This window comes from Gorilla gorilla, chromosome 5 (assembly GCF_029281585.2).
Source record: "Gorilla gorilla gorilla isolate KB3781 chromosome 5, NHGRI_mGorGor1-v2.1_pri, whole genome shotgun sequence".
Taxonomy (NCBI): domain Eukaryota; kingdom Metazoa; phylum Chordata; class Mammalia; order Primates; family Hominidae; genus Gorilla; species Gorilla gorilla.
The window spans coordinates 46,053,886-46,081,157 of record NC_073229.2 but is presented as its reverse complement, the minus strand read 5'-3'; the positions used below and the strand labels follow the sequence as shown (position 1 = coordinate 46,081,157).

Here is a 27,272-nt window from a genome sequence, read left to right as displayed (position 1 = left end):
TATACATATAATATATAGTATATAATATATTATATATGTTATATATAATACACATATTATATATAATATAAAATATATTATATTATATATATAAAATATAAAATCCTCCATATATAATATATAATATATAGGATAATATATAATATGTATTATATATAATATATTATATATATAACATATTCATATATTCTAGCTCTTGTCCACTGAAGGAGCCTAGAGGCAATAATATGTCCTAGTAGTGAGAGGTGAAGCTGGCTGGGCTTCCGGTTAGGGTGGGGACCTGGAGAACTTTTCTGTCTAGCTAAAGGATTGTAAACACACCAATCAGCACTCTGTGTCTAGCTAAAGATTTGTAAATGCACCAATCAGCACTCTGTAAAAATGCACCAATCAGCACTCTGTGTCTAGCTAAAGGTTTGTAAACACACGAAGCAGCACTCTGTAAAGACGGACCAATCAGCACTCTGTAAAATGGACCAGTCAGCGCTCTGTAAAATGCGCCAATCAGCAGGATGTGGGCGGGGCCGAATAAGGGAATAAAAGCTGGCTACCACCCCGCCACCCGCCCAGTCAGCAGTGACAACCTGCTAGCATTGAGTTTTGTGCGGTGGGATCTTTGTTCTTTCGCTCCTCACAATAAAACCTTGCTACTTTTCAGTTTTTGGGTCTGCACTACTTTTAAGCATTGTAATGCTCACTACGACGGTCTGCAGCTTCAGTCCTTAAGTCAGCGAGACCACAAACCCACCAGAAGGAAGAAGCAACTGCGGGCACGCCACCCTTAGGAGCTGTAACACTCACTGCAAAGGTTTACGGCCTCACTCCTGAAGTCAAGTGAGACCACGAACCCACCGGAAGGAAGAAACTCTGGACACATCTGAACAGCAGAAGGAACAAACTCCAGACACACCATCTTTAAGAACTGTAACGCTCACCGTGAGCATCCGCGGCTTCATTCTTGAAGTCAGTAAGACCACGAACCCACTGGAAGGAGCCAATTCCGGACACAGTAGACTGGCAGGAACCAATGCCGGACACAGTAGCAATGAGGTTTTTCATTGCCCGAAATCCAGATCTTGGTTTCTATACACCATTTTTCACTGATAAGTACTGTAGCTTCATGAAGCAATGGTGATTCTAGGTTTAGGGTAGGAATAGTATAAAATGGGACTGAAATATCTTTTGTGAGAAAGTGAAGTGCACAAAAACTGTTGGGAACTTATCAAAGGACATAGAAACCTGTTTGCGGCCGGGTGCGGTGGCTCACTTCTGTAATCCCAGCCCTTTGGGAGGCCGAGGGGGCGGATCAGTTGAGGGACAGGAGTTCAAGACCAGCCTCAGTAAGGCATAGTGGTGTGTTCCTGTAATCCCAGATACTCAGGAGGCCGAGACAGGAGGAACCCGGAATGCGGAGGTTGCAGTGAGCTGAGATCGCATCCACTGCACTCCAGCCTGGAGACTTTGTTAAAAAAAGAAAAGAGGGAGCTGTGTGAAAGGGCTCCAAATGACCAAATTTTAAATAATTTGAGCATCAACATAATAATGACAGTAATTATTTGTAAAGGAATGCATGAGTTCATCGTGATAAAATGAGACGGCACGGAAAAGAAAAGGTATTCTTTGCAGGAAATGGCAACTAATAAATGTAGAAATGTGCTTCAGTTTCCTCACCTGTTAAATGGAGATAATTGTACCTAACTCACAGGGTTGTTATGCGGGGTAATGAATTAATACGTGTTAAAACACTATGTTGGCCGTTATTATATTGCCGCGTGGAAGACAATGTGTCACCTAGTATCTCACTAAGACTACAGACGGGATTCAGCGTGACGACCACAGAGGTGTGGGAACCTCCGGCCTTCCTAGAAGGAACATAGCCGGAACCGCTGTTCCGCGGAGAGCGGGCCGCGGTGACGCATTTCCGGCCTTTGTAGTTTATCATTCTTTGGGCTGCGGTTGTCAAGGATTCAGAGCCGATATGATCTGCGCTAGGTGGCATCTCCTCTCACGGATGCTTCGGTGAGCTTCGGAGTCGGGCTACCGCTGAGGGGCTTCGGAAGGGCCAGTCTGTGCGCTGCGACCTGGACTGGGTGTGGGGATTTGGCGGCAGGGTCTTCTTGGCCAGAGATGGGCCGGGCAGGTGAAGGGCAGAGGAGGTTGCTCCGCAGCCTGGAAGGGCCTTGTTAACCAAAAGTCAGCGTCGTTGCCCCTACCCCTTTCCCCCACCCTATGTCTGTTCCTGAGCTCTTCAACCTCTCTGCCCTGTACTGATGGCACTCTGAACTCTCCGTATCTGCATCTTAGGATCCAAATAGATTCGGATATGAAGAAATGTTTGTATTTTCCCATGTCTTATTCTCTACTGTGGACTTATTTTAAAGAATGAGCAGGGATAGTTTTAAACTATGCCACAGCCTTTCTTAGTCTAACTCACATAGTATAAAGGCTCTTGCTGCTATCCAATTTTTTAAAAGAATAAATAGCATCTACTATGTGCCAGCCCAGCACTGTTCTAAGCACTTTACAAATATTATCTGCTTCTCATAACTTTATGAGATAGGCACTATTATTATGTAGACTACACCCCACCTCTCTGTCCCGCCCCTTTTTAAAATTAACATACAAGAAGAAAATGAAGTTAGTAACTTGCCCAAGGTCATAGAGCGAGTAAGGGGTGTAGGCAGGATTCAAATACAGGCAATTTGGCTCCAGACTCCATTTTCTTAAAACCTTTGCTATGCTAACTCCATTCTGTTCCTATATTAGCTTTACAGCTATAACCCGGGAAGTTACTTCGCTCATTTGAATCCCGTCCTTCTTTTGTACCTCAGTAGTCCTGGGCTTCTAGTTAGGATTTGATTGGAGAGAATATATCTGAAGACGTATATCTTTCAGAGTGTTTCTGCAAACCTGATGAAACAGCCGTTTTATTGGTTTGTGTGCATGTTTTCACCCACTCATCTTGTTCTTTGAGCAATAGAAAAAGATTACAGTCTTGGCCCTAAGGGAAAGTAGCAACTATTAATGAAACTACCATTGTACCAAAATTGTACATTATCTTATTAAAAGATTAATTTGCATGTTTATATGCCAGGTTTTGTGCAAAAACACTTTGTATGCATTATCTCATTTAATATTCTCAACAAGTTGGCAAGGCAGTTGTTGACCTCATTTCATATATGAGCTTGAGGCTTAGAAAAATCAACTAACTTGCCCAAGATCACTGCGTTAAAATTCACAGATGGCCTGGCACTATGGTTCATGCCTGTAATCCCAGCACTTTGGGAGGCCGAGGTGGGCAGATCACCTGAGGTCGGGAGTTCGAGACCAGCCTGACCTATATGGTGAAACTCCATCCTACTAAAAATGCAAAAATGAGCCAGGAGTGATGGTGGGTCCCTGTAATCCCAGCTACTCTGGAGGCTGAGGCAGGAGGATTGCTTGAACCTGGGAGGCAGAGGTTGCAAGTGAGCCGAGATCGCACCACTTCACTCCCGCCTGGGCAACAAAAGCAAGACTCTGTCTCAAAAAAAAAAAAAAAAAATTTACCAACCAGATCTGCCTGTGTTCTCTGCTATCTCATACTACGTTCTGCTTGTCTAAGGTAAATAAAATATATGGGCTTATATCAACTCTATGTGTGCACATGTGTATACATGTGTATATACGATTGCAAATGCGTAGAAAAGGACACATTCCAGTATTTAAGACTGTTTATTTCAGGGTAATAGAACTTGGTGAAAGAATTCTATATTCCTCTCTACTTTTTGGATTTAAAAAAATGGCTCTGAAGAGAAGTAATGGTACAAGATAAATTGTGACTGAGGGTGAAAGGTGGGACTCATACAGTACATGACATATGAGTGGGCAGTTGGAAGAGGGTGAGCTGAAATGGATAAAGAAGACTTCAGAGAGGATGTGAGATTTGAATCAAGCTGCAGAGATTGGGTAAGGTTCGAATAAGGGAAGAAGGCAAGACCAAGCTCGTGGCGCAGGGATGAGAAACGCCTGATTAGAATGGTGAGAAGAAAAACCTGACTGGAGCTGAGAGTTTTTGCTTGTGGAATAGAGGAAACCAAGAGTGGAGCCAGACAACAGAAGCTAAAGGTCTGACTGGTTTTAAACTGTGCTTGAGAGTTTGGGAATTCATCCAATTAGTGAGGAGCCATAGATGGTGTCAGCGGAGGTGAGGGTCATGGGATGTATGATGATAAAGGCACATTTGTATTACGTGCTGCTTAGTCTTCACCTACGTGCATGTCCTTCGTTAACAGCATCCTTCCATGAGGATGATGGTAGATTTGGGGTTCAGCTTGCTGAGGCTCTAGGAGGAACCAACTTTAAAATGCAGATGTATTTTTTAAGGTAAGACTTATTATGCTAATTATATACCTGGCATATACATTGAGGTTGTGATCCTGAATGGAAGATTAGGAACTCTATGTTTGTGACGAGGAGGGCAGGATTACAAAAAACTGGGGAAGCCCTTTGGAGACACCAGGTTCGAAGAAGAACTCAGGTATGCTGGTGCAAGGATCTGGGTATTAAGGCCACCAGATAAAAGCAAAATCAGGTGAAGGAAAGCAAAAATGAACCCAGAGTATACAGAGAAAATAGGGAAATTTATATTTGGGAAACTGTATAAAGATTTGAAACACCACATCCCAGAAATGAATTTTTCTGGGCAGAGGCTCTAAGCTTCAGCTGCATTGTCTTTGAATAGAAAAACTTTGACTTGAAACCAAGCGGCACAGGTGGTAAATAAGAAAAAGACATTTTCGGACCCTAGAAGATTGAAAAAACAAGAAAGCATAAGTGGCTGTTTCATCCTTTGAATCCATGGTATGTTTATTGAGTAATGTGAGAGTACATATTCTGGATTTAGCTATTTGACGTTTGTACCACAAAACTTTCTTACCCTAGAACAAATTCAGCAGACCATGTTTCAAGCCATGATGATCTCTTCCCTGGATGATTATCATAGCATCCCTCCCTGCCTCCACTTAACCCCAAGGTCATTGACACAGCGGCTAGAGTTATGCTTTTGTGTTAAATGTAAGTAAAATTTTGTTACCCCTTGGCTCAAAAATCCCCAGTGGTTTCCATATCTCATAGAATACAAGCTAGAGCCCTTACCACTGCCTTTCATGATCAATTCCCAAGCTCCCTGCTTTATCTCCTGTTACTTTCCCTTTTGTTTTCTTTGTTCCAGCCATTGTTCAACTAGCTATTATCTGAAGAATCCAGGTGTGTTCCCACCTGCAAAAATTTGCACTTGGCAGTTACCTTTGCATGGAACAGTCTTTCTCCAGATAGCCATGTGACTTGCTCCTCACTTCCTTCAGGTCTGTTCAACCATTACCTTATCAAGGCCTTCCCTGACTCTATAAAATAGCAACCTTTCTTTCCCCTTACTCTCTATCTCCTTACCTTTATTTTCTCTACAGCATTTATCACTACTTCACAAATACTTAATTATTATCTGTTTCCTCTGACCCCTTTTCCTCATCCTGGCCCCTCTTTTCCCCAACAGAAGTTAGTGTTGTAGCAGTGGAGACTGTAAATTCTGATGTCAGATTTGTTGGGTTTGAATTGCAGCTTCACTGCTTACTATCTGTAACTGACTTGAACTTTGGACTAGTAACTTAAACTTTTCATATCTCAGTTTTCTCATCTGTGATATGGGGGTAATAATAGCACCTTATTCATGGTTGTTTTGAGGATTAAATGGGTTAATATATATAAAGCATCTGTAACAATACCTGGCACGTTAAAAGCACTATAAATGTCCGCTATTATTAATACTGTTATTAGGATGTAAATTCCATGAGACTAGGGACTTTGTTATAATTGCAGCTGTATCCCCAGTGCCTAGAACAGTACATGGAATATGGTAGGCTCTGAATATATATTTGCTGGTCGGCTCTGAATAAATATCTGCCAAGTGAATGAGTGGTGTATGAAAAGTTATGACAGAAAAAGATAGTATGGTAGTCACAGTGGTGGTGAGTCGCACCAAGAAAAGTGGAGGAAGGCTGGGCACAGTGGCTCACACCTGTAATCCCAGCAGTTTGGGAGGCTGAGGCAGGCAGATCACGAGGTCAGGAGTTCGAAACCAGCCTGGCCAACATGGTGAAACCCCTCTACTAAAAAAATACAAAAATTAGCTAGGCATGGTAGCGGGTGCCTGTAATCCCAGCTACTCAGGAGGCTGAGGGGAGAATCATTTGAACCTGGGAAGCAGTGAGCTGAGATCGTGCTGTTGCACTCCAGCCTGGGCGACAGGGTGAGATTCCGTCTCAAAAAAAAAAAAAGTGGGGGAAAACATGAATTTGCAGATTCTGTCTTTAGAGGAAAAAAATCCTCTGTACACTTCCTGGGGTAGTGATTACAGAAGGTAACCAAACCAAAGATGTCAGAACTTTATGGAGAGGATTATGTGTGCAGGTTATCCGGAAGGATGCTGTCCCATGCCAGTAGTTTGTTTCCCCTTTGATAAATATAACCAATAATCACAATATGAATCTAATTTTTCTTCTGGTTGTAATGTGATCAGTGTTCACTTGTAATTTAAATATCTGATATGGTTTGGCTGTGTCCCCATCCAAATCTCATATTGAATTATAGTTCCCAATTTCTCATAATCCCCATGTGTCGTGAGAGGGACCCGGTAGGAGATAATTTAATTATGGGGGCAGGTACCTTCATGCTATTCTGGTGACAGTGCGTTCTCATGAGATCTGATGGTTTTATAAGGGGCTTTTCCCCCTTTTGCTCGGCACTTCTCCTGCTGCTGCATGTGAAGAAGGACATGTTTGCTTCCCCTTCCACCATGATTGTAAGTTCCCTGAGGCCTCCCCAGCCATGCTGAACTGTGGGTCAATTAAACCTCTTTCCTTTATAAATTACCCAGTCTTGGGTATGTCTTTAGTAGCAGCTTGAGAACAGACTAATAAAATACCCTATTCTTAGTTATTTAATTTCACAATGCATGTCAACACCTTAAGAATAGTGTAGGGTTGCTGGGCGCAGTGGCTAATGCCTGTAATCCCAGCACTTTGGGAGGCCAAGGCGGGTGGATCATCTGCGGTCAGGAGTTCGAGACCAGCCCGGCCAACATGGTACAACCCTGTCTCTACTAAAAATACAAAAATTAGCCTGGCATGGTAGTGGGTGCCTGTAATACCAGCTACTCAGGAGGCTGAGGCAGGAGAATTGCTTGAACCCAGGAGGCAGAGGTTGCAGTGAGCTGAGATCACACCACTGTACTCCAGCCTGGGCAACAGAGCAAGACTCCTTCTCAAAAAAACAAAAACAAAAACAAAAAACAACAGAATAGAGTAGGGTTATTTTTGCAATGGATTACAATAATTTTACTTAAAAATATTTTATTCTACAGGTTATTATTCATTTGTGGGTCATAAAATCTGTTCCCAGGCTTTTTTGTTTTGTCTTTTAATGAAATAGGTTTAAAAATAATTGTATGTCACTATATAGAGCAAGGATACATAGTGTTTTGTGAAATTATTATTTTAGGTATTTGTGTATCTCATAAATGCACAAACATATACTTATATACATATGCATGTGTGTTCTGGGTTATAATATAAAATATTTCTTAATAAGAGTCCTGGTCATAAAAGTTTGAAAGTCTCTGCTCGAAGATGGTGCTTAGAAATCACTGGGTCATATAATTGTTTTTCTTTCAGAAAATTGTCTTCATTAATTACTATCCTGGTAAAGATTGCTCATAAGTTTGTTTGTTTTTGTTTTTGTTTTTTTTGAGACAGAGTGTTGCTCTGTCGCCCAGGCTAGAGCGCAGTAGTGTGATCTCGGTCCACTGCAACCTCTACCTCCCAGGTTCAAGCGATTCTCCAGCCTCAGCCTCCTGAGTAGCTGGGATAACAGGCGTGTGCCACCACGCCCAGCTAATTTTTGTATTTTTTAGCAGAGACGGGGTTTCATCATGTTGGCCAGGCTATTCTCGAACTCCTGACCTCAGGAGTCATAGACATTTGTCTTTTTATTAGCAGTAATTTTATTTTACATAAAATTGCCTACTCTCCACCTTCAAGTGGCTTCAAAGAGAAAAAGTTTCAAAGAAATTAACGGGCAAGAGAAAGGTCAAATTCTACTCCTGTTTTAAAGTACTGGAACCAATATTTCCGTCATTTTAGTGTCTCTGAGCCTAGACCACTGCAGTCAACTACTTTCTGATTCTTTTGCCTTAGCCTTAAACCACTAGGATATTCATTTAATCATACAATAACATAAGAAAAATAAGTGTTACCACTTTGGACTTTACTAAGTAGCCAACTTCTTTGTGCTCATTATCCTCGTTTTATCTTTGTATCAACCTAGAAAGATAGGCAGTGTTGGTTTTAGGATTCCTGTTTTATAGATTGAAGAGACCAAGGCTCAAAACATGAAGCCCAAGACTCTGGAGGGAATACCTGCAGGTTGATGTCTCAGTCCAAGACCTTCCACACTTTAAACCTAGATCTCCCTCCTCCATACCTCCTATGGCTGGAGGGACTCTACCTTCTATGGCTGGAGGGACTCTGCCTCCTCTCTCCAAGTGCATTTCTTACGGTTCTTATTCTTTTTATCTTCTTTACTTTCCCTCCATCCTCCATTTGTTTCCCTTTTCTTCTTGATTCTTGGGGTCATCTGTGACCACTTGGGCCCAAAGTGTTTTTTTTACCTTCATACAGCTAAAATTTACCCTGAATTTAGTATCTTGCTATTCCAATGGAAACCCAATATACTCAAGCTGATTTGAGCTGTTTCAGTCAGGATGATTGAAACAGTACCTTCCTTCAGAAAACTGTAGGCGTTTTTGTTCCATTTCTTTTTTCTTCCTATATTATCTGGATTCGTATTTCTAAAGTATCTATCATTAATCAGGTTTTGGTGTTCCTTCATGAGACAGAGTGACTGATTTTAGTGTAAATACTCCAGTCCCTCCTTGTCCTGAGGTTTTCTGCATTTTTATATTTTTTTCTTCGTAAATTATTGTCTAGATCTTGGGGTTTCCAGAAGAAAAGATCAAGGGAGAATTATCAAGAATAGATTCTTTTTCTGAATAGTTAAACCTTTGATGGCCATAACCTTGACCCTTCAGACTGCAGAGATGCAGGAAGGACTTCTGGCAGTGAAGGTAAAGGAAGAAGAGGAGGAACATTCCTGTGGGCCAGAATCAGGCCTGTCAAGAAATAACCCTCATACCAGAGAGATCTTTCGTAGACGCTTCAGGCAGTTCTGCTATCAGGAGTCCCCTGGGCCCCGGGAGGCTCTTCGAAGACTCCAGGAGCTCTGCCATCAGTGGCTGAGACCAGAGATGCACACCAAGGAGCAGATCCTAGAGCTGCTGGTGCTGGAGCAGTTCCTGAGTATCCTGCCCGAGGAGCTCCAGGCCTGGGTCAGACAACACCGTCCTGTGAGTGGAGAGGAGGCAGTGACTGTGCTGGAGGATTTGGAGAGAGAGCTGGATGAACCAGGAGAGCAGGTGAGAAGATGGGAGAACAGGGATTTGTACCTGTTAAGAACAAGTATGGGGTTTCAGTGCAACAAGAAAAGGTAGAGGAGGAGGATTTTTTTTTTATGCCAGACTTGATCTTCTGTAGGCTTTTAATCTGTCTGCCTCTGTTTTTTCTTTGCCAGCTTCTTGGTCCTTCTTTTCGATCCAGCGGCCCTGAGAAGGCCTCCTTGCCATGTTCTCTCTGATATTGGGTTCCCAACTGTCCTTGATTTCCACCAGGTCCTGAGCCATGCTCATGAACAGGAAGAGTTTGTAAAGGAGAAGGCAACTCCAGGAGCAGCTCAGGAGTCATCAAATGACGAATTCCAAACCTTGGAAGAGCAACTTGGGTATAATTTGCGAGAGGTGTGCCAAGTTCAAGAGATTGGTGAGGATTAGAATTTCCTCAGATAGCCTACCTCATTCCCTGAATATTTATCAATTCAACCCATTTATTTAGTGTCTGCTGTATGCCAGGCACTGTGCCAGGTACCAGGGATATAGTGATAAACAAGGCAGATGTGGTCCCCATTCTCATGAAGTTTACAGTCTAGTGGGAGAGGCAGACAGTTAAGTAAGCAGTTATAATACCGTGCATCTTTTCCCTGAGGTCTGGGTATAATAGCTTTAGAGTGGAAAAATAAACAGAAAAAGTGGCTACTTGTCCCCTTCCACCCATTCTCCTGGCCACTTTTTTTCTTTTGTCTTTGGAAAGATAATCTGTTATTTTTCATACTTCATGTTATCTTTCATGTTATCGTTATTTTAGATGGCAAGGCTGGGACTTGGAATGTGGAGTTAGCCCCAAAGAGGGAGATTTCTCAGGAAGTGAAATCTCTTATACAAGTTCTTGGAAAACAGAATGGTAATATTACTCAGATTCCTGAGTATGGAGATACTTGTGACCGTGACGGCAGATTGGAAAAGCAAAGGGTGAGCTCTTCAGTGGAGAGACCCTATATCTGTAGTGAATGTGGAAAAAGCTTCACCCAGAATTCCATCCTTATCGAGCACCAGAGAACACACACAGGTGAGAAGCCTTATGAATGTGATGAGTGTGGGCGGGCCTTCAGCCAGAGGTCAGGCCTATTCCAGCACCAGAGACTCCACACTGGGGAGAAGCGCTACCAGTGCAGTGTTTGTGGCAAAGCCTTCAGCCAGAATGCCGGGCTTTTCCATCACCTCAGAATTCACACTGGGGAGAAGCCTTACCAGTGCAATCAGTGCAATAAGAGTTTTAGTCGACGTTCAGTCCTCATTAAGCATCAGAGAATTCACACTGGAGAGAGACCTTATGAATGTGAAGAATGTGGCAAGAACTTCATTTACCATTGCAACCTAATCCAGCATCGGAAAGTCCACCCAGTGGCTGAATCAAGCTAGCTCCTTGGAACAGGTAGGGGATAATATTTCTTACTTTGTCCCTGCTGTGTCCTCTAGCATAGAAAAGTTCAAGGGAAAGCCAGTAAAAATTCCCTTACTTTTATGCAGAGAGAAGCATAATATCTTAAATACATCCGCCGAGTTCTCTGATCAGTGACATCCACAGCTTTGCGATACTGAATGTTGCCTCTTGTGTTGATTTCATCATGTATGCTGTAGACCTAGTTTCACACACATCTGTGCAAGAAGTTTTCTATTTCAGGAAAATTTCTTCATCCTAGTTTTTAAAAACTTTTTTTAAAAAGTTTAAAATAATTATATGTAGGCTGAGTACAAAATAATCTCAAATGCAGTTCACCGAGTATTTAAAAATTAACTTAAAAATAATTGTAATAAAATTCATAATATAGGTTTCCTGACTTCTTTCCATTCACATAAAATATGATAATTTGCTTTGTAACCTACAAAAAGGGGCAGGTGAATCCTCCTATATAAATGTAGATTTATAGTAAGTTAGATTTCTGTAGATTTTTAAGTTAGCCTTTAGGAACCAAGGAACTGAAGCAGCCATATGTTATTAGCAGCTCAGTGGCTCCTCATAACAAATATTGCTCATGATTTTAAATTTACGCAGAGGCTAAGAAACTTAGCTAAAAATCTGATATCTCACCTCAGATTTCTTATTGGAAAATACAGGCCTCTTTGTATTTTTCCCGTAACATATAATGAGCATTTTTTTGTTTTTGCCTTTTTCTCCTTTATTCAATATTTTGTATGGAAAATTTGAAACATATTCAGGATTGAAGAGAAGAGTATGATCACTCTTTCATGTTGATTATTTTTATAACCTCCACATTTCTCAGCATTTACTATTGATTACCACCAAGATCATAAATAAAAAAATTTATTTCCCTTAACATTGACTTAGTAACTCTTTACAAAGCTTTACACAAGGTCCAGGAGACAAAGAAATGGAAAACCTATGGTGAAAACAATCTGGTTTGGAATACACCCAAATACCCAATACATAGCAAGTAACTTAAGAATAACAGAATCACTCTAAGGGACCTTAGAGATCACCTCTGCTTGCTCTTATTTGACAGATAAGAGAAAAGGAAGTTCTGGGAAGTAACTAAGATCATACAGCCAGTTAAAAGCAGAGCTGGAACTAGAACCCTGTCTCCTACTTCCTAGTGTAACACTCTGTTAAGCCACTGGGGGCATTATATCACCAAATAAAAATTACAAGTATATGGAATTTATAGGATTTATAAGTCACTGAAGTTGCTCAACAAATCCGCCCATTTATATGTTTCAGTAAATGCACGACTCCTCTATTTAATTTACAGTGGAGTCCAGGAAAGACTCTTCTCATTTATTCCTCATTGAAAGCATTTTATTTATTTTTGTAATTATTATTTTTAGCTTTTAAAATTTAATTTACCCAGTAGGACTTTTTTAAAAAGATAATTCATTCTTCACCTGGTTCAAAAATCAAAATAATACAAAAAGGTCTACTTTCCCTTTATAAGTAGCCATTGTACTAGTTTCTTATGTATCTTTCAGTGTTTCTTTATGTAAATATAGGTAAATATGAATGTATAATCTTATTTCTTCCATTACTCAGGAAGATGGCATATTATTTATACTCTTCTAATACCTTGCTGTTTTCATGAAAGAATATAATCTTTAGAGATGTCCACATCATAACAGAACTTCTTCATTCTTTTTATAAGTGAATAGAATTTTATTTGTTCATACTCCATAGTTTATTTAACAAACTCCTATAGACGAAAAATCTCACTATTTTAAAATGTTACATATTCTGTTTCATTCTTTTCCCCAGTTTAGTCCAAGTTAAGTTCCTTCTGTTCAAAAGCTAACAGCTTTCATATGAGCTAGGAAACAAGGCGTGGGCAACCAGAATTGCACATAATTCTACAGAGAAATGGAGAAGTGATGGGTGGTATTTTTCAGTTTAGTGTATTTAGTTCTATCACATATTCTTACACCTTACATTTCAAACTGTTTGTGTCACTACTTAAGGCTTATTGTGGGTATTATAAAAAATCTTATATTTCCTGAAGGGTATTTTTTATTGTGTCTTGAGGTTAAATTATTTCCAAGATAAATAGCTACAGATTTTTGAGTGAAGTTAAGAAAAATATAGTAGACTCGATTTTGAAGTAAAATCAACTTCTTAAGTAAATATGTATTCCATAAAGTGATGTAATACATATTCTGTAGTATTCTGAGTTTATAAATATCTTAAATGCTTCTCCATTTAAGATAATGAGAAAAGTGAAGTCCAAAGTGCTTAAGCACTTGTAGTAATCTTTCTGTCTTTTATTGCCTTAAAAATTTTGTAAAGGAAACCAATTACGAACAAAGATAATTGTGAATTATATATGGTTTCATAGACACTTACACTTGGAGCCCTGAGACCCACTGTAGGCATCTGCAAACAACAGCAACAACAAAGTGGGATGGAAAGAAAAAAGAACAAAATATGAGAACATAAAAAAGAATCAGACAGAAGGTAAAATTAGATGCTAAAACTCTAGATTGGGCAAAAAATGTTGACCAAAGGAAAAATAAAAAGATAGATGCAGAGACAGAGTGTTGCCAAGAAACATGCTTCATCTTCATAATAATTATTAGAAATCTCTTATTTATCAACTGGTCCAAGTTTTTAGATACTATTGTCTTAAGCAGTGAAAATAATCTCACTGCCTTTTACTCCTCACACTTTTTATTACTTTCCATAAAATGGAGGACAGGGAGAAAAGCATAGTCTATAAACCACTGTGATTTTTAGGTCTCCTTGAACCTATCCCCAGTTTTCTATGCCAACTGCCAATGGGCAGTGTTGAAAGCACTATTTCTTGATGATACCTGCACTAGAATCACCTGGGTTGTTGGTTTGAAGTGCAGTTTTCTCAGCCCCACCCCAGACCTACTGAATCAGTTTCTGAGGCAGAGCCTGAAAATCTGTATCTAATTAGCATATTAGTGGTCCACACACATAAGGTAACTATATAATTTATTGTCCAATCTGGGACACTTGAAAATGAAAAGGAGGGCTGTTAATAATTACACCAAGACAACAGGTATAAACCGGGAGGTATGGTCCCCATACTAATAATTTTTGCAATAGGCAGTATTTTTTCAACCAAGCATATAGAAAAGACAGAGAATCAGAAAGATTCCAATGTTCTGTCATGAAAGCTAAGGCAGAATATATATGAAAAAGGCTGTTGGAGAGTTAGGTGTAGCCACCTAGCCTGGTAACCCCCAGTAATAGATCTATTGGATTAGGAAAGAAAGGATGGGATAATATGTCTGCACAAACAAAACAGAGGACCCCCCCATCCCGCCCCTAATTAAGACAAACCCATTGTTAACATAACTAGTTACCTAAGATTAACCTATTGAGTGAATGGTTTACCAGACAAGATGGACAACATGCTGGAAGCACAGGAGTGTTTCAGTGGTATAGGGACCGATGGAGTACAGTGTTCAACCTTATACTGTAGAAGAAAGTGAGAAGATAGAGTACTGGATCAGAGCTTGCAGTGTTAAGGCAAACAGTGAGCCATTTTAAGCAGGTAGTCAGGTGAAGGGGAAGGGGGCAGATATTGTACCAAGTAGTTTCATAATTTATCACATTCACTACACGTCATTTGTTGGCTGTGGAGGAGTCCTCTTGCCACTTGATGGTACCAAAGACAGCTGACCCTGCCTTAAGTGTGTCAATAGATCTTCATAGCTATTCAGTAATTGCCTCAAGATCATTGACTGCAGGGGTGGGGTGGTGGTGGCCTCCCCTCATCACCCCTGACTTCTGCTAATTCATTGTAGAGGGGTATGTAGTCAGGGATCTATAAGCCCCAAACTTGCTAGTGGTTAAGTTACTCGGGGGGACCTGATTTATTTAAACAGGTTTAAAACAATGGAGAGCAAGCCAACATCTTCCCCGTTTTCCTCAGGTGGGTGTTGATTATTGCATTTGACCCTTGGGGGCAGAGTGAAGGTAACTGGACAATTTGTGTGGTACAGATAATACCAGACCTGGGGTTGGTTGGTTGGTTGGTTTTTTTGTTTGGAAAGCCCTTTATCTTCTGAGAGACATGACCAGGGCTGTGGGAGGAGCTCTGAGTGTGCCTGTGCCTAGACTCCTACACCCCCATCAGCCATCCCAGGAGCTTGGTTGGGCTCTAAGGTGCTCGTTGGGGCCGAACTGAGGAATCTCCCTGAGGACAGAGGGAAAGACCCTGATGCCTGAGACCCTGGAGGACCGGGGACCTAGGGAACGGAGGACACGGCAGGATCCAGTGCGAGCAGTCAAGTGTCTTCAGCAGGGGAGAGAGAGAAGTCAGCCCAGACTGAGTGGCTGCTGGACACAAGAGGTTACGACCCCTGTCGGCCTCAGCCTTTTTGAGGCGGCTTCTGCGCTCACAAAGGCGAGCCAGGTGGTGTGCACAAATGAACCACTGAGATTGATGGATCCTCCAAGAATCCTAGAGAGGCGGCAGAGGAGCCGGCCGAAGTGCGTCCTTTCTCCTAGAGAAGTGTTCAGGTTTTAGTGTCCTGGGACTGTGTGTGTAGGCGGTGTCCTGGTCTCTTCTACCCATGCAAGATGCTTTATACTTTCTCAGCGATCCAGAGATAACGGTACTCGGAGGGGGTGCTGTTGCCCCCTTTTCCAGGGCTTGCTCGAGTTCCCCTCTTACATAGATCTCTCAGGATCAGGATTTTGTGTTTTGTGTCGGCTCCATCAGACATTTCAGAGATACAGAGAACTGAACAAAGCGCTGTACAGAGCTGGGTCTGTATGGATCACCGCCTTCTGAGATGAGGGCACAGACTTACCAGCAAGGAGACCTCACCGGAATCCATCAGCTGACAGGTCCTTATGGCCAAAAGCTGGCTTCCGTATACGTTTTCTGAATCCTACGGCCGTTTTAACCTGAACATGAAATTTTTCAGAGTTTTCATAAAAATCCCCTATACTAATGGTCACGATATTGTGTATCTGTAAAGGCTTAGTACTTAAAGAAAAATACTTTATATGATCCCCACAATTCTGCAAAACAGAGGGAAGTGGTACGTGAATTTCTCTGGGTAAGAAAACATTCAGAAGTTAGAACATTCAAGCAAGCATTTATTGAGTGCCACATAATGGGCCAGGCTTTATGTTGCAAAAATGGGAATAAGCCAGATAAAAGGCATTTCTTACTGTATAGTGTAATGGGAAAGACATGTTGCCTTGAGGAAAATAAACTTCGTACATAGGGACTTTGGAGGTGGAACGTTAAAGATAACTTCCCTGAGTAGGCAATAGCAGAGCTGTCTCTGTGGACTCTCAGAAGTTGGATAGCAAAGAGGAAATGGACCTTGAGGGATAGTTATAGTATGTGAAGGAGGGATCAGAAAACCATTTCAGAAAACCGCAAGTAAATGAAGGTGGGTGCATTCCAGCCTGGGCAACAAGAGTGGCAGAGGTGGGGCAAAGAGAGTAGAGAGTAACTGAAATATGCTGAGGAATTTAAAGTTTATAGGGTGGTGTGCTTTTCCATTTTCTTAATGTCACAGCACATAAAATTTGTATGCATACTTCCTGGCCACCCCGGTAGCTGAAGAGATCAGTATGCTGGTGGTACTCCTATAAGCCATTTGAGGCACCCAGTAAACTGTGGCAATGCACAGTAGTTGGGCAGTTATATGCTCTGTCTGGATTTAAGCAGAGGAGTAATGTAATCTTACTAGCTTTCTAGAAATATTCTAGAAGTGGTGTGGTGAATGAATTGGAAAGGGGCAAAACTGAAAGCAAGAGAGACAAGAGACTTGTAGTTGTTAAAGAAAGAACCAAAACCATAAGTTGGTGAAAGTAAGTCACTGGCTATAGAAATAAAGAGGGCACCAAGTGGAACTGTGTTAAAGATTACAGATTTAACTAGACCTGATAACTAATTAGATTGATGAAAGTGAGAAAGAAAAGGTACTGAGAGCACTGCCTGTCACACACTAAGTGTATTCTTTAAATAAAATAAATGTAGCCAGGGATAAATAGGCAGGTTTTTGGATTAAATTATTAGGTAAGTGTGGCACAATTTTATAAGAGATGGCTAATATTGGAGAATAAATTGGTCACAAGGGGAAAATGATGAATTTTTGGTGGTGAGTTGAAGATGCTTGTAAGACATACAAGTGAAAAGGTCTAATGCACCACTGGACTGTAAGGGCCTGGAGCTCCAAAGAAAGATTGGTATGAGAGAATCAGGCTTAGGAGTTTTCAGGTGAAAGCTGATGTCATCAAATGGTTGAGATTGCCCAGAATAAATACGGGATGAGGATAAGGCTGGATTTCAATTTAGGATACTAAACATTTTTTTTTTTGACGGAGTTTTGCTCTTGTTGCCCATGCTGGAGTGCAATGGCTCGACCTCAGCTCACCACAACCTCCGCCTCCTGGGTTCAAGCAATTCTCCTGCCTCAGCCTCCCAAATAGCTAGGATTACAGGCACATGCCATCACGCCCGGCTAATTTTGTATTTTTAGTAGAGATGGGGTTTCTCCATGTTGGTCAAGCTGGTGTCGAACTCCTGACCTCAGGTGATCCACCCGCCTCAGCCTCCCAAAGTGTTGGGATTACAGGTGTGAGCCACCGTGCCCAGCTTGATACTAGACATTTTTGACAGGCAGAATAAGAGCCACGAAGTGGACTAAATAATAGTCATTAGAAACATATTTAACAGGTACTTATATAATACAGTCATGTGCCACATAGCGATGTTTCAGTCAACAGCAGACCACGTGTACAATAATAGTTCCATAAGATTATAATAACATATTTTTACTATGCCTTTTCTGTGTTTAGATATGTTTAGATATACAAATACTTGGCTTTGTGTTATAGCTGCCTACAATATTCAATACAGAAACGTGCTGTGCAGGTTTGTAGCCTAGGAGCATTAGGTTATATACTATAGCCTAGGTGTATAGTAGGCTCTACCATCTAGGTTTGTGGAAGTACAGTCTATGATATTCTCACAATGATGAAATTGCCTAAAGACACATTTCTGAGAACATAACCATGTGATTAAGCAGTGCATAACTGTTCTTCCTGAGTGCCAAGCATTAGGCTAAACGCTACAAAAACCAACTTATGGAAAAACAACCAGAAGAGTATAGTGTTTCTTAGAAGATTGGGAGTAGTTAGCAGTGTTAGGTGCTGCAGAGGCATCTGGTAGGAAAAGGACTGAAAAATACCCACTGGGTTTGTGTACCAAGGGGGCCCTGTTTGTTTAACTTGGGACTGATAAGTCAGATGTGAGGTCCCCTGACTGACATGCACACTATTCTAAAATTAAAAATACTTTTGGGCCAGGCGCGGTGGCTCATGCCTGTAATCCCAGCACTTTGGGAGGCCGAGGCGGGTGGATCACCTGAGGTCAGGAGTTTGAGACCAGCCTGACCAACATGGTGAAACCCCGTCTCTACTAAAAATACGAAATTAGCTGAGTGTGGTGGCACATGCCTGTAATCTCAGCTACTTGGGAGGCTTGAACCCGGGAGGCAGAGGCTGCAGTGAGCCGAGATCGCGCCATTGCATTCCAGCCTGTGCAATGAGAGAAAAACTCTGTCTCAAACAAACAAACAAACAAACTTTTGAAATCATCTAGCACAATTCTTGGCACAGAGAAGTTGACTTATACAGGCATATGTCATTTTACTTGCACTTTGCTTTATTGCACTTCACAGATACTGTGTTTTCTGCAAATTGAAAGTTTGTGGCAACCCTGCATCAAGCAAGTCTGTCAACACCATTTTTCCAACATCATGTGCACACTTCGTGTTTCTGTGTCACATTTTGGTAAATGAGTATTTCAAAATTTAAAATTATTATTATATCTATTATGGTGATCTGTGATCAGTGATCTTTGATGTAATTTGCAATTGTTTTGGGGCACCGCTAACCACACCCATATAAGATGCCTAACTTAACTGATAAATGTGGTGTGTGTTCTGACTCTTCCACCAACCAACCATTCCCCCATTTCTCTCTCCTCAGGCCTCCCTATTCCCTGAGACACACAGTGTTGAAATGAAACCAGTTAATAACACTACAGTGGCCTCTCAGTGTTCACGTGAAAGGAAGAGTCTCACATCTCTCTCTTTAAATCAAAAGCTAGAAATGATTAAGCTTAGTGAGGAAGACATGTTGAAAGCTGAGATAGGTTGAAAGCTAGGCCTCTTGTACCAAACAGCCAGTTGTGAATGCAAAGGAAAAGTTCTTGAAGGAAGTAAAACCACTCCACAGAACACATGAGTGATAAGAAAGCAAAACAGCTTTATTGCTGATACGGAGAAAGTTTGAGTGATCTGGAGAGAAGATCAAACCAGCCACAACATGCCTTTAAGCCACAGCCTAATCCACAGCAGGGTCCTAACTTTCTTCAATTCTGTGATGGCTGAGAGAGATGAGGAAGCTGCAGAAGAAAAGTTAGAAGCTAGCAGAGGTTGCTTCATGAGGTTTAAGGAAAGAAGCTGTCTCCACAACATAACAGTGCAAAGTGAAGCAGCAAATGTTGGTGTAGACACTGCAGCAGGTTATTCAGAAAACCTAGCTAAGATAGTGGATGAAGGTGGCTATACTAAACAACATATTTTTAATGTAGATGAAACACTTTATATTGGAAGAAGATACCATCTTGGACTTCCATAACTAGAGAGAAGTCAGTGCCTGGCTTCAAAGGACAGTCTGCCTTTCTTGATAGGAGCTAATGGAGCTGGTGACTTGAAGTTGAAGCCAATGCTCATTTACTAAGCTGAAAATCCTAGAGTCCTTAAGGATCATGCTAGCTGGGCATGCTGTAATCCTAGCACATTGAGAGGCCAAGTCAGGAGGATTGCTGAGCCCAGGAGTTTGAGACTAGCCTGGGCAACATGGAAAAACCCTGTCTCTACAAAAAAATACAAAAATTAGCTGGGTGTGGTGGCACACACCTGTGGTCCCAGCTACTAGGGAGGCTAAGGTGGGTAGATTGCTTGAGCCTGGGAAGCAGAGGTTGCAGTGAGCCAAGATTGTGCCACTGCACTCCAGCCTGGGTAACAGAGAAAGACCCTGTCTCAAACAAACACACAAACAAACAAAAAGAATGATGCTAAATCTACTCTGCCTGTGCTCTAGAAATGGAACAACAAAGCCTGGACAATAGCACATTTATTTACAGCATGGTTTACTGAATATTTTAAGCCCACTGTTGAGACCTACTGCTCAGAAGAAAAAAAGATTCCTTTCGAAATATTACTGCTCATTGACAATGCACCGAGTCACTGAAGAGCTCTGAGGGAGATGTGCAAAAAGGTTAATATTGTTTTCATGCCTGCTAACACAGCTAACCATTCCACAGCCCACAGATCAAGGAGTAATTTCAATTTTCAAGTCTTATTATTTAAGAAATACATTTTGTAAGGGTATAGCTGCCATAGATAGTGATTCCTCTGATGGATCTGAGCAAAGTACATTGAAAACCTTCTGGGGAGGATTCACATTCTAGATGCAATTAAGAACATTTGTGATTCATGGGAGGAGATCAAAATATCAACATGAACAGGAGTTTAGAAGAAGTTGATTCCCATCCTCATGGATGACTTTCACAGGTTCAAGACTTCAGTGGAGGAAATAACTGTAGATATAGTGGAAATAGCAAGAGAACTAGAATTAGAAGTGTAGCCTGAAGATGTGACAGAATTGCTGCATTCTTATGATAAAATTTGAATGGATGAGAAGTTGCTTCTTATGGATGAGTAAAGAAAGTGGTTTCTTAGGATGAAATCTACTCCTGGGGAAGATGCTGTGAAATTGTTGAAATAACAGCAAATAATTTAGAATGTCACATAAACTTGACTGATAAAGCAGTGGCAGAGTTTGAGAGGATTGACTCCAATTTTGAGAGTTCTGTGGGTAAAATGCTATTAAACAGCATCACATACCACAGAGAAATAGTTCATGAAAGGAAGAATCAACTGATGCAGCAAACTTCAGTGTTGTCATGTTTTAAGAAATTGCCACAGCCACCTGAGCCTTCAGCAGTTATCACCCTAATCAGCCATGAGTCAGCAGACATCAAGGTAAGACTCTGCAGCCTCAAAGATTATGACTCAGTGAAGAGTCCTGCATGTTTTAGCAATAAAGTATCTTTTAATTAAGGTATATGCATTTTTTAGACATGCTACTGCACAATAGACTGTCATATAGTGTAAACATAACTTTTATATGCACTGGAAAGGCAAAAAAATTGTGTAACTCACTTTATTGCAATATTTGCTTTTTTGCAGTGGTCTAGAACCAAATCTGCAATATGTCCAATATATGCCTGTAAATGTTAATTGACCCATCTGACATGCAATATAAGCATACCAAGTTGTGTGCATTACTTTTTGCACCTATTGTTTTTGATAATCATCTGAATATTTCACTGAATTTTCTAGATCTAAAAGCTAATAGTGTCTTATTCTTCACTCTTGAAGTAACTGAAATGTCTTTTAGTTAATTTTATGTCATTTTTTGCTTATTTATCTTTCACAGAAATTTTTTTTTTACCTTCACATTTTTTGCCTTGATACAGCCATTCACTCTGAGTAAATATGTTCCAGTTTGGAGTTGATCTCAACAATGATGTGTTATGCCTTAGCATCAGCCTGAAGCATACGCACTGCTGCAGTGAGCCAGTCTTCTGAGCTGTTTCACCCAGGAATGCATTCAGACCAACTGCAGAAGAACGAAAGAAGTGTCAAATAGTTAAAGAATCTAGCCCACACAGAAAGGGAGCTTCTGGTCAGGAGTTCTTCAGAGAGGATACGGTGGGTATTTACTTGGGCCTCAAGGGTCCAGCTTCAGGTTCTTTGCCATCAGTGGTGGAGACCAGTGATACACAGCAAGGAACACGTCTTGGAACTACTGATCCTGACCATCCTGCCCAAGAACTCCAGGCCTGGGTATAGGAGCATCCCAGAGTATAGGAAAGAGGCTGTCTGTACTGAAGAACTTGGAGAGGAAGCTGAATGATCTGGGAGGAAAGGTAAAATGAAGAAATGTCTTATCAGATAGCAGGTATTATCTCCAGAGAGAGATAAGAGAGTTGAGATAACTTCTCTAGGGTAGTTAGAGAAAATGGCTAACATGTTATTGGCCAGAGTTATTTATTTTTGTTCTAGTTTGGTGAGTTTTTTTTTAACTTGTAGGCCCTATGTATTTTCCCCTCTGTCTGTTTATCCCTGCCCTTGCAGATGACAGAAAACTGCTTTCTGCCCTCCCATCGTGTGTTCCACAGTAATAATGGGATTTTAAGCTCTAACTTTCAGCAAATGTCACCCTCATTAAACTCCATCTAATTGTGCCCAGTTCCCCACCCTCCTACAGGGAACAAGAAGTGTCCCAACGCAAATAGTGTATCTGGCAGCCTCATAGGACTCACCTGGAGTCCGGCTCCAGCCAGTAAAGGGTCGACCCAGCTCTGAATGTTGGGAGTTTCACACTGTTAAGGAGAATGCTGAGAAGGAGATAGCAAAGAAGAAGTTAGGAAATGTTGGTGTCTTTTTGCATTTTTCCAAATGAACCTCGTCACTAAAATCTCTGCATACCTTTCATTTAATCTCTATTGCCTATTCCACGTTTAACCTGTTCCTCTAAGCATACCACTTTAACCTGGATTATGATTCTTTTCTTTCTTCACTTCTTTGCCTTAAAATTGTTTTTTTAAAAAAATCCTGCTACTCATGTTACCTTGCATGGTTCAGTTTCTCCCTTCTAATACTGCCAAATTCCTGAACCCAGACCTCTTATCGCAAAGACAGGAGAATGTTTTTCTATATTGAAGCCAATAGAAAACTACTAAAAGGCTACATGCAATAAGTAAATTTTTAAATGTACATTTTTTTAATGAGTGTAGGAAACATAAAACTTTAGTAGGTGCATGCTTACTGGGAAAGCACGCATACATGCTAAAATGCCATTATACAGTACATAGTGTTTACCACTTGTTTTTTAGTTTAATATTACATTACGGATATCTTTTCAAGTTACATATAATACTATATGTAGCTGACATACATTTCACTCCAAGGGTATTGAATTATTTTGTAACTGGCCTTAGAGGGTTTTTACATTGCTGCTTTTTTCTTTTTTTAAATACTACCAACTAAAAGCCATAAACTCTTTTCTTTTTCTTTTTTTCTTCACTCTGTACTATGAAAAAAGTTTAAGCATATATAAAAGTACAATTGTACTACTTTTAATAAATCCCCACAAACCTGTCACCCAGCTTCAACATTATCAGATTATGGCCAATTTTGTTTCACTTACAACTCTACTCATATCCCATGCTTTTATATATATATAATTTTAAAGCATATCTGAGCTAGCATAGTCTTTCAAATGTAAATATTTCAATATTTGCTGTAAAAGATATGAATTTTAAAAATGTAAACATAATACTATTTTCATACCTAAACAATTAACAGTAATTCGTTAATATAAATTTTCCAGTTTTCTCAAAGATGTCATAAACTTTTTTTTGTTCATTTTGTTTTTTAACTTATTTGAATCAAGATCCAAGGAAGAAAACACATTGTGATGGGTTGATATGTCTCCTAAGTTTCTTTTAATATATGGGTACCCTCTCCTGTTTTCTCTTCCAACTCACTTGTTAAAGAAAATGAAGTTGTTTGTCCTGTAGAGTTGCACACAGCATGGGTTTTGCTGTCTGCATCATGTGCTATAGTCTAAGATGTTCTGTTGTCCTCTGTATTTTCTGTAAATTGTAGTAATGTACAGGCTTGATCAAAATCAAGTTTTAAGTTTTTTTGACCAGATAAATTTAATGATTTTGGCAAGATGGTGTGTTCTATTTGAAGCCTATTATTTTCTGTTTGTCTCTTTTTCTGTGGTGTTAGCAGCTATTGATCCTCAATACCTATAGCCAGTAATCCATTAGGGGTCCTAAAATGGTGACATTCTAATTGTATCCTTCTTTCTTCATTTAATAAAGCTGGAATAGTTATATAAAGAGACATTTCCCCTGATTTTTTGTTTAGTTATTCAATGGTTTGTTTAGGAAAGGCAAGATAATTGCTTAAGTCACTCCCCACTACTTTGCTTTTTAAATCAGTTTTCAAAACAATGAATTAGTTTGTAGTCATCCTTTAAAACAGTGACCAGTTGTTAGTAATAGTATCATTAGGAACTTTTGGATTGAAGCATTATTTGATGTTTTTCAGTCCATAATACTATCCTTACTAAAGCTCATTTGTCTCCTCTTTGAGCAGTAGAAACCTTTTCAGTTTGGCATGTGAATCCTTATGACATGAACCTAGTCATCTTTGATAGTTTTCTTGCTGACCTGTATGATAAGATGTACGAGGCCCATCTTATAGTTTTCCTTACATAGTCCTAGAATTAATACTTTTTCCAAGGACCCCCAATTCTGCCTAATGGGAAATGGTATTTCAAAACCAAAAATAGGGCATTAGGAGTGCTTATGGCTTAGTCATTGGTCCTAGGCCTTTCCAGTACTCAGAGTTAGGAAAAAATTTAAAAGAAAGTGTGTATCATGAGTTCACATTGATAGTTCTAATTCACATTTACTACTTCGGGGTCTTAATCTCCTATCTTCATCTGTATCTCCTTTTAGAGGATTCTCAAAGACACCAGGAATGATAGAACATCAAATAATTACTCATTTGCTGTCCCACAATATATACACAATAGTCTCATAATAAAAAACATCAGCATTACCCACAAATATGATTACTGTAAATAGCTTAATGGTGGCGTGTGTGTGTATACACATGTTTTCTGTTCTTTTTGTTCTTAAGATATATCTCACTTGGGCTATACAAAAAAAAAAATTTACTGCTTTAAGGACATATGAAATAATTACTCTTTTATATGGTTATGCCACCAGTGGATATACACATAAGTTCCTTCTGTTATCTCTTCTGGCATGTAGTTCTAAAAAGTGCTTATTTCGTGAGCAAGTGATTGAGTAAAGTATATGTGAATGAGTGAATTATGCTGACATTTTCAGTCTCTTCTTTCAGATGATTTGATCAAAATGAAGAATGAGAATGTTCTTCCCAAACAAAAGAAATGAAATAACATGCCAACAGGGAAACACTGTCAGATTGGATGGCAGTATTCCTGAGAACTTTGTGTAGATGTCCAAATGTATGAGGAAAGACTAGGAAAATATCCAGAAAATACCACAGTGATGAATGTGGAATAATTTTTGCTCAGAACTCTGTCCTAATTCAGCATCAGAAATTCACACTGGTGAGGATTCCTATGAATGTAACAAGTATGGGAAAGCCTATACTCAGGCTTCATGCAAATAAGAGAATTCACACTGGAGTTAGATATATAAATGAGAAGAATATGGGAAAGCTTTCAGTGCAAACACTGGACTCATTCATCGTAAGAGAATCCATACTGGAGAGAGACCCTATAATAAATGTGACAAGCGCAACAAAGCCTTTGGCCAGTGGTCAGTCCTCAACCAGCACCAGAGGCTTCACACCAGGGAGATACGTTACTACCAGTGTAACAAGTGTGGTAAAGTTCACAGTCAGAATTCAGCTTTTTCATCATATCAGAATCCATGTTGGAGAGAAACCCTTTCAGTGTAATCAGTATAGTAAAATTTCTCTTTAACGTTCATTCCTTATTCAACACCAGAGAATCCACTCAAAAGAGAACTTAGGAAGTTGATAAATATGGATGGAAAAGGCTTTGCATAATAGCTTCTCACCTGACATTGAAATTTTGTGAGTGTCCAGCATCTGAAATTGGCAAGGCAGAATTTCTTCCCACCAGACCTTGAACTTGGTTTGGATGAGAACTGACCCTTCAAAATGGTCCCCACCAAAATCCTGTCATTTAACAGAACAAGCCACTTACTTTTCCCCTAACCGCTAATCAAATAAAACACTTTTGTGATTCAGAGTGGCCTGTGGACCACCAGTTCAGTTTGCAGATGTTTTACTAGTTGTTCCAAAATACAGTTCTCACAAAAGCTTAGACTGTTGTTTAGTAATACTTTTTAGTGAAAACTTAAGTTGTACATAAAATGCAAATAAGAATATTAGATGATTAATGTATTTTAAATGTAGCTGCAGTGGTGATAATTTGTCAAGTCAAACATGTTCAGCATCCTTTTAGGGACAGCACAGTGAATTCTTGGGCCTTCCATTCCTACCTAAGTTCTGATGTATAACATGTACCTCCCAGCCAAGACTCCAAACAAGAAAGATGCTTTTTTTTTTTCCTCTCTCTCTCTCAGAGACAGGATCTTGTTATGTCACCCAGGCTACAGTGCAGTGGTACAATCATATAGCTCACTGTAACCTCGAACTCCTGAGCTCAAGCAGTTCTCCTGCCTCAGCCTCTTGAATAGGTAGGACTACAAGTGCATGCCAACATGCCCAGCTAATTTAAAAAAATTTTTTTAGATGGAAACTCACTGTGTTGCCCAGGCTGGTTTTGAACTCCTGGCCTCAAGCAATCCTCTCACCTCAGCCTCCCAAAGCTCTGGTATTATAGGCATGAGTCACTGCAACTAGCTGCATCTTTTTTTTTTTTTTAATAGAGGTGTGTTAATTTTAATTTGCATTAGGAAAACACTGGAGATACCCAAGCTGGTCTTCAAAGGAAGGGAATAAGCAGACTCAGATTTTGTTTATGGGCCAGGCAGGTAAATGAGTAAAGTAGTCCTAGAGTCAAAAAAAAAAAAAAAGTGAAAACAAAACAAATTTTATTGATTTATTATTAATACATTTTATTAGGGGTTCAGGAAAATTGCCAAAATCCTCTTTATTGATTTTGAGTTCTACTGCAGGAGAAAGATGATCAAGTTAATTATTCATTTTGACCACCATGAACATAATGATCTTTTTATACTTTTGAGTATACTGTAGAAAAGCTTACTACGTTTTACTGCTGAATCATTTAAATAATCAACTAATAGTCTTTGAACCATCATTAATTTTAATACCAGTCTGTAAATTATGTCATATGTATCCAGATGTGGTGGCTCATGCCTGTAATCCCAGCTACTTCGAAGGTTGATGTGGGAGGGTCGCTTAAGGTCAGGAGTTAGAGGCTGCAGTGAGCTACATTTGTGCTGCTGCACTCCAGCCTGGGTGACAGAGTGAGATCCTGTATCTAAAAATAAATAAATAAATTGGCCGGGCGTGGTGGCTCATGCCTGTAATCCCAGCACTTTGGGAGGCCAAGGCAGGCAGATCACGAAGTCAGGAGATTGAGACCACCCTGGCTAACACGGTGAAACCCCGTCTCTACTAAAAA

The 27,272-nt window shown here is 40.1% G+C and overlaps 1 protein-coding gene across 12 annotated transcripts; it reads left to right on the top strand.

The window, feature by feature from the left end:
- The first annotated feature begins 568 nt into the window (after nt 1-568).
- ZSCAN23 (zinc finger and SCAN domain containing 23) lies at nt 569-26,700 on the top strand. Of its 12 annotated transcripts, XM_055390566.2 has the most exons (10): nt 1,909-2,019; nt 4,275-4,365; nt 4,924-5,055; nt 5,213-5,345; nt 9,024-9,508; nt 9,761-9,908; nt 10,290-10,916; nt 13,324-18,779; nt 18,978-21,040; nt 21,538-26,700. In XM_055390566.2, the coding sequence occupies exons 5-7, from the start codon at nt 9,101-9,103 to the stop codon at nt 10,901-10,903; spliced, it is 1,170 nt and encodes a 389-aa protein (XP_055246541.1). In that variant the 5' UTR covers nt 1,909-2,019; nt 4,275-4,365; nt 4,924-5,055; nt 5,213-5,345; nt 9,024-9,100; the 3' UTR covers nt 10,904-10,916; nt 13,324-18,779; nt 18,978-21,040; nt 21,538-26,700. The 12 variants fall into 12 exon arrangements, with proteins under 12 accessions (XP_063563508.1, XP_055246541.1, XP_055246542.1 ...); XM_055390567.2 differs by lacking the exons at nt 5,213-5,345; nt 13,324-18,779; XM_063707442.1 differs by lacking the exons at nt 4,275-4,365; nt 5,213-5,345 and having other exon boundaries at nt 1,910-2,019; nt 18,668-18,779.
- Nucleotides 26,701-27,272: the final 572 nt, after the last annotated feature.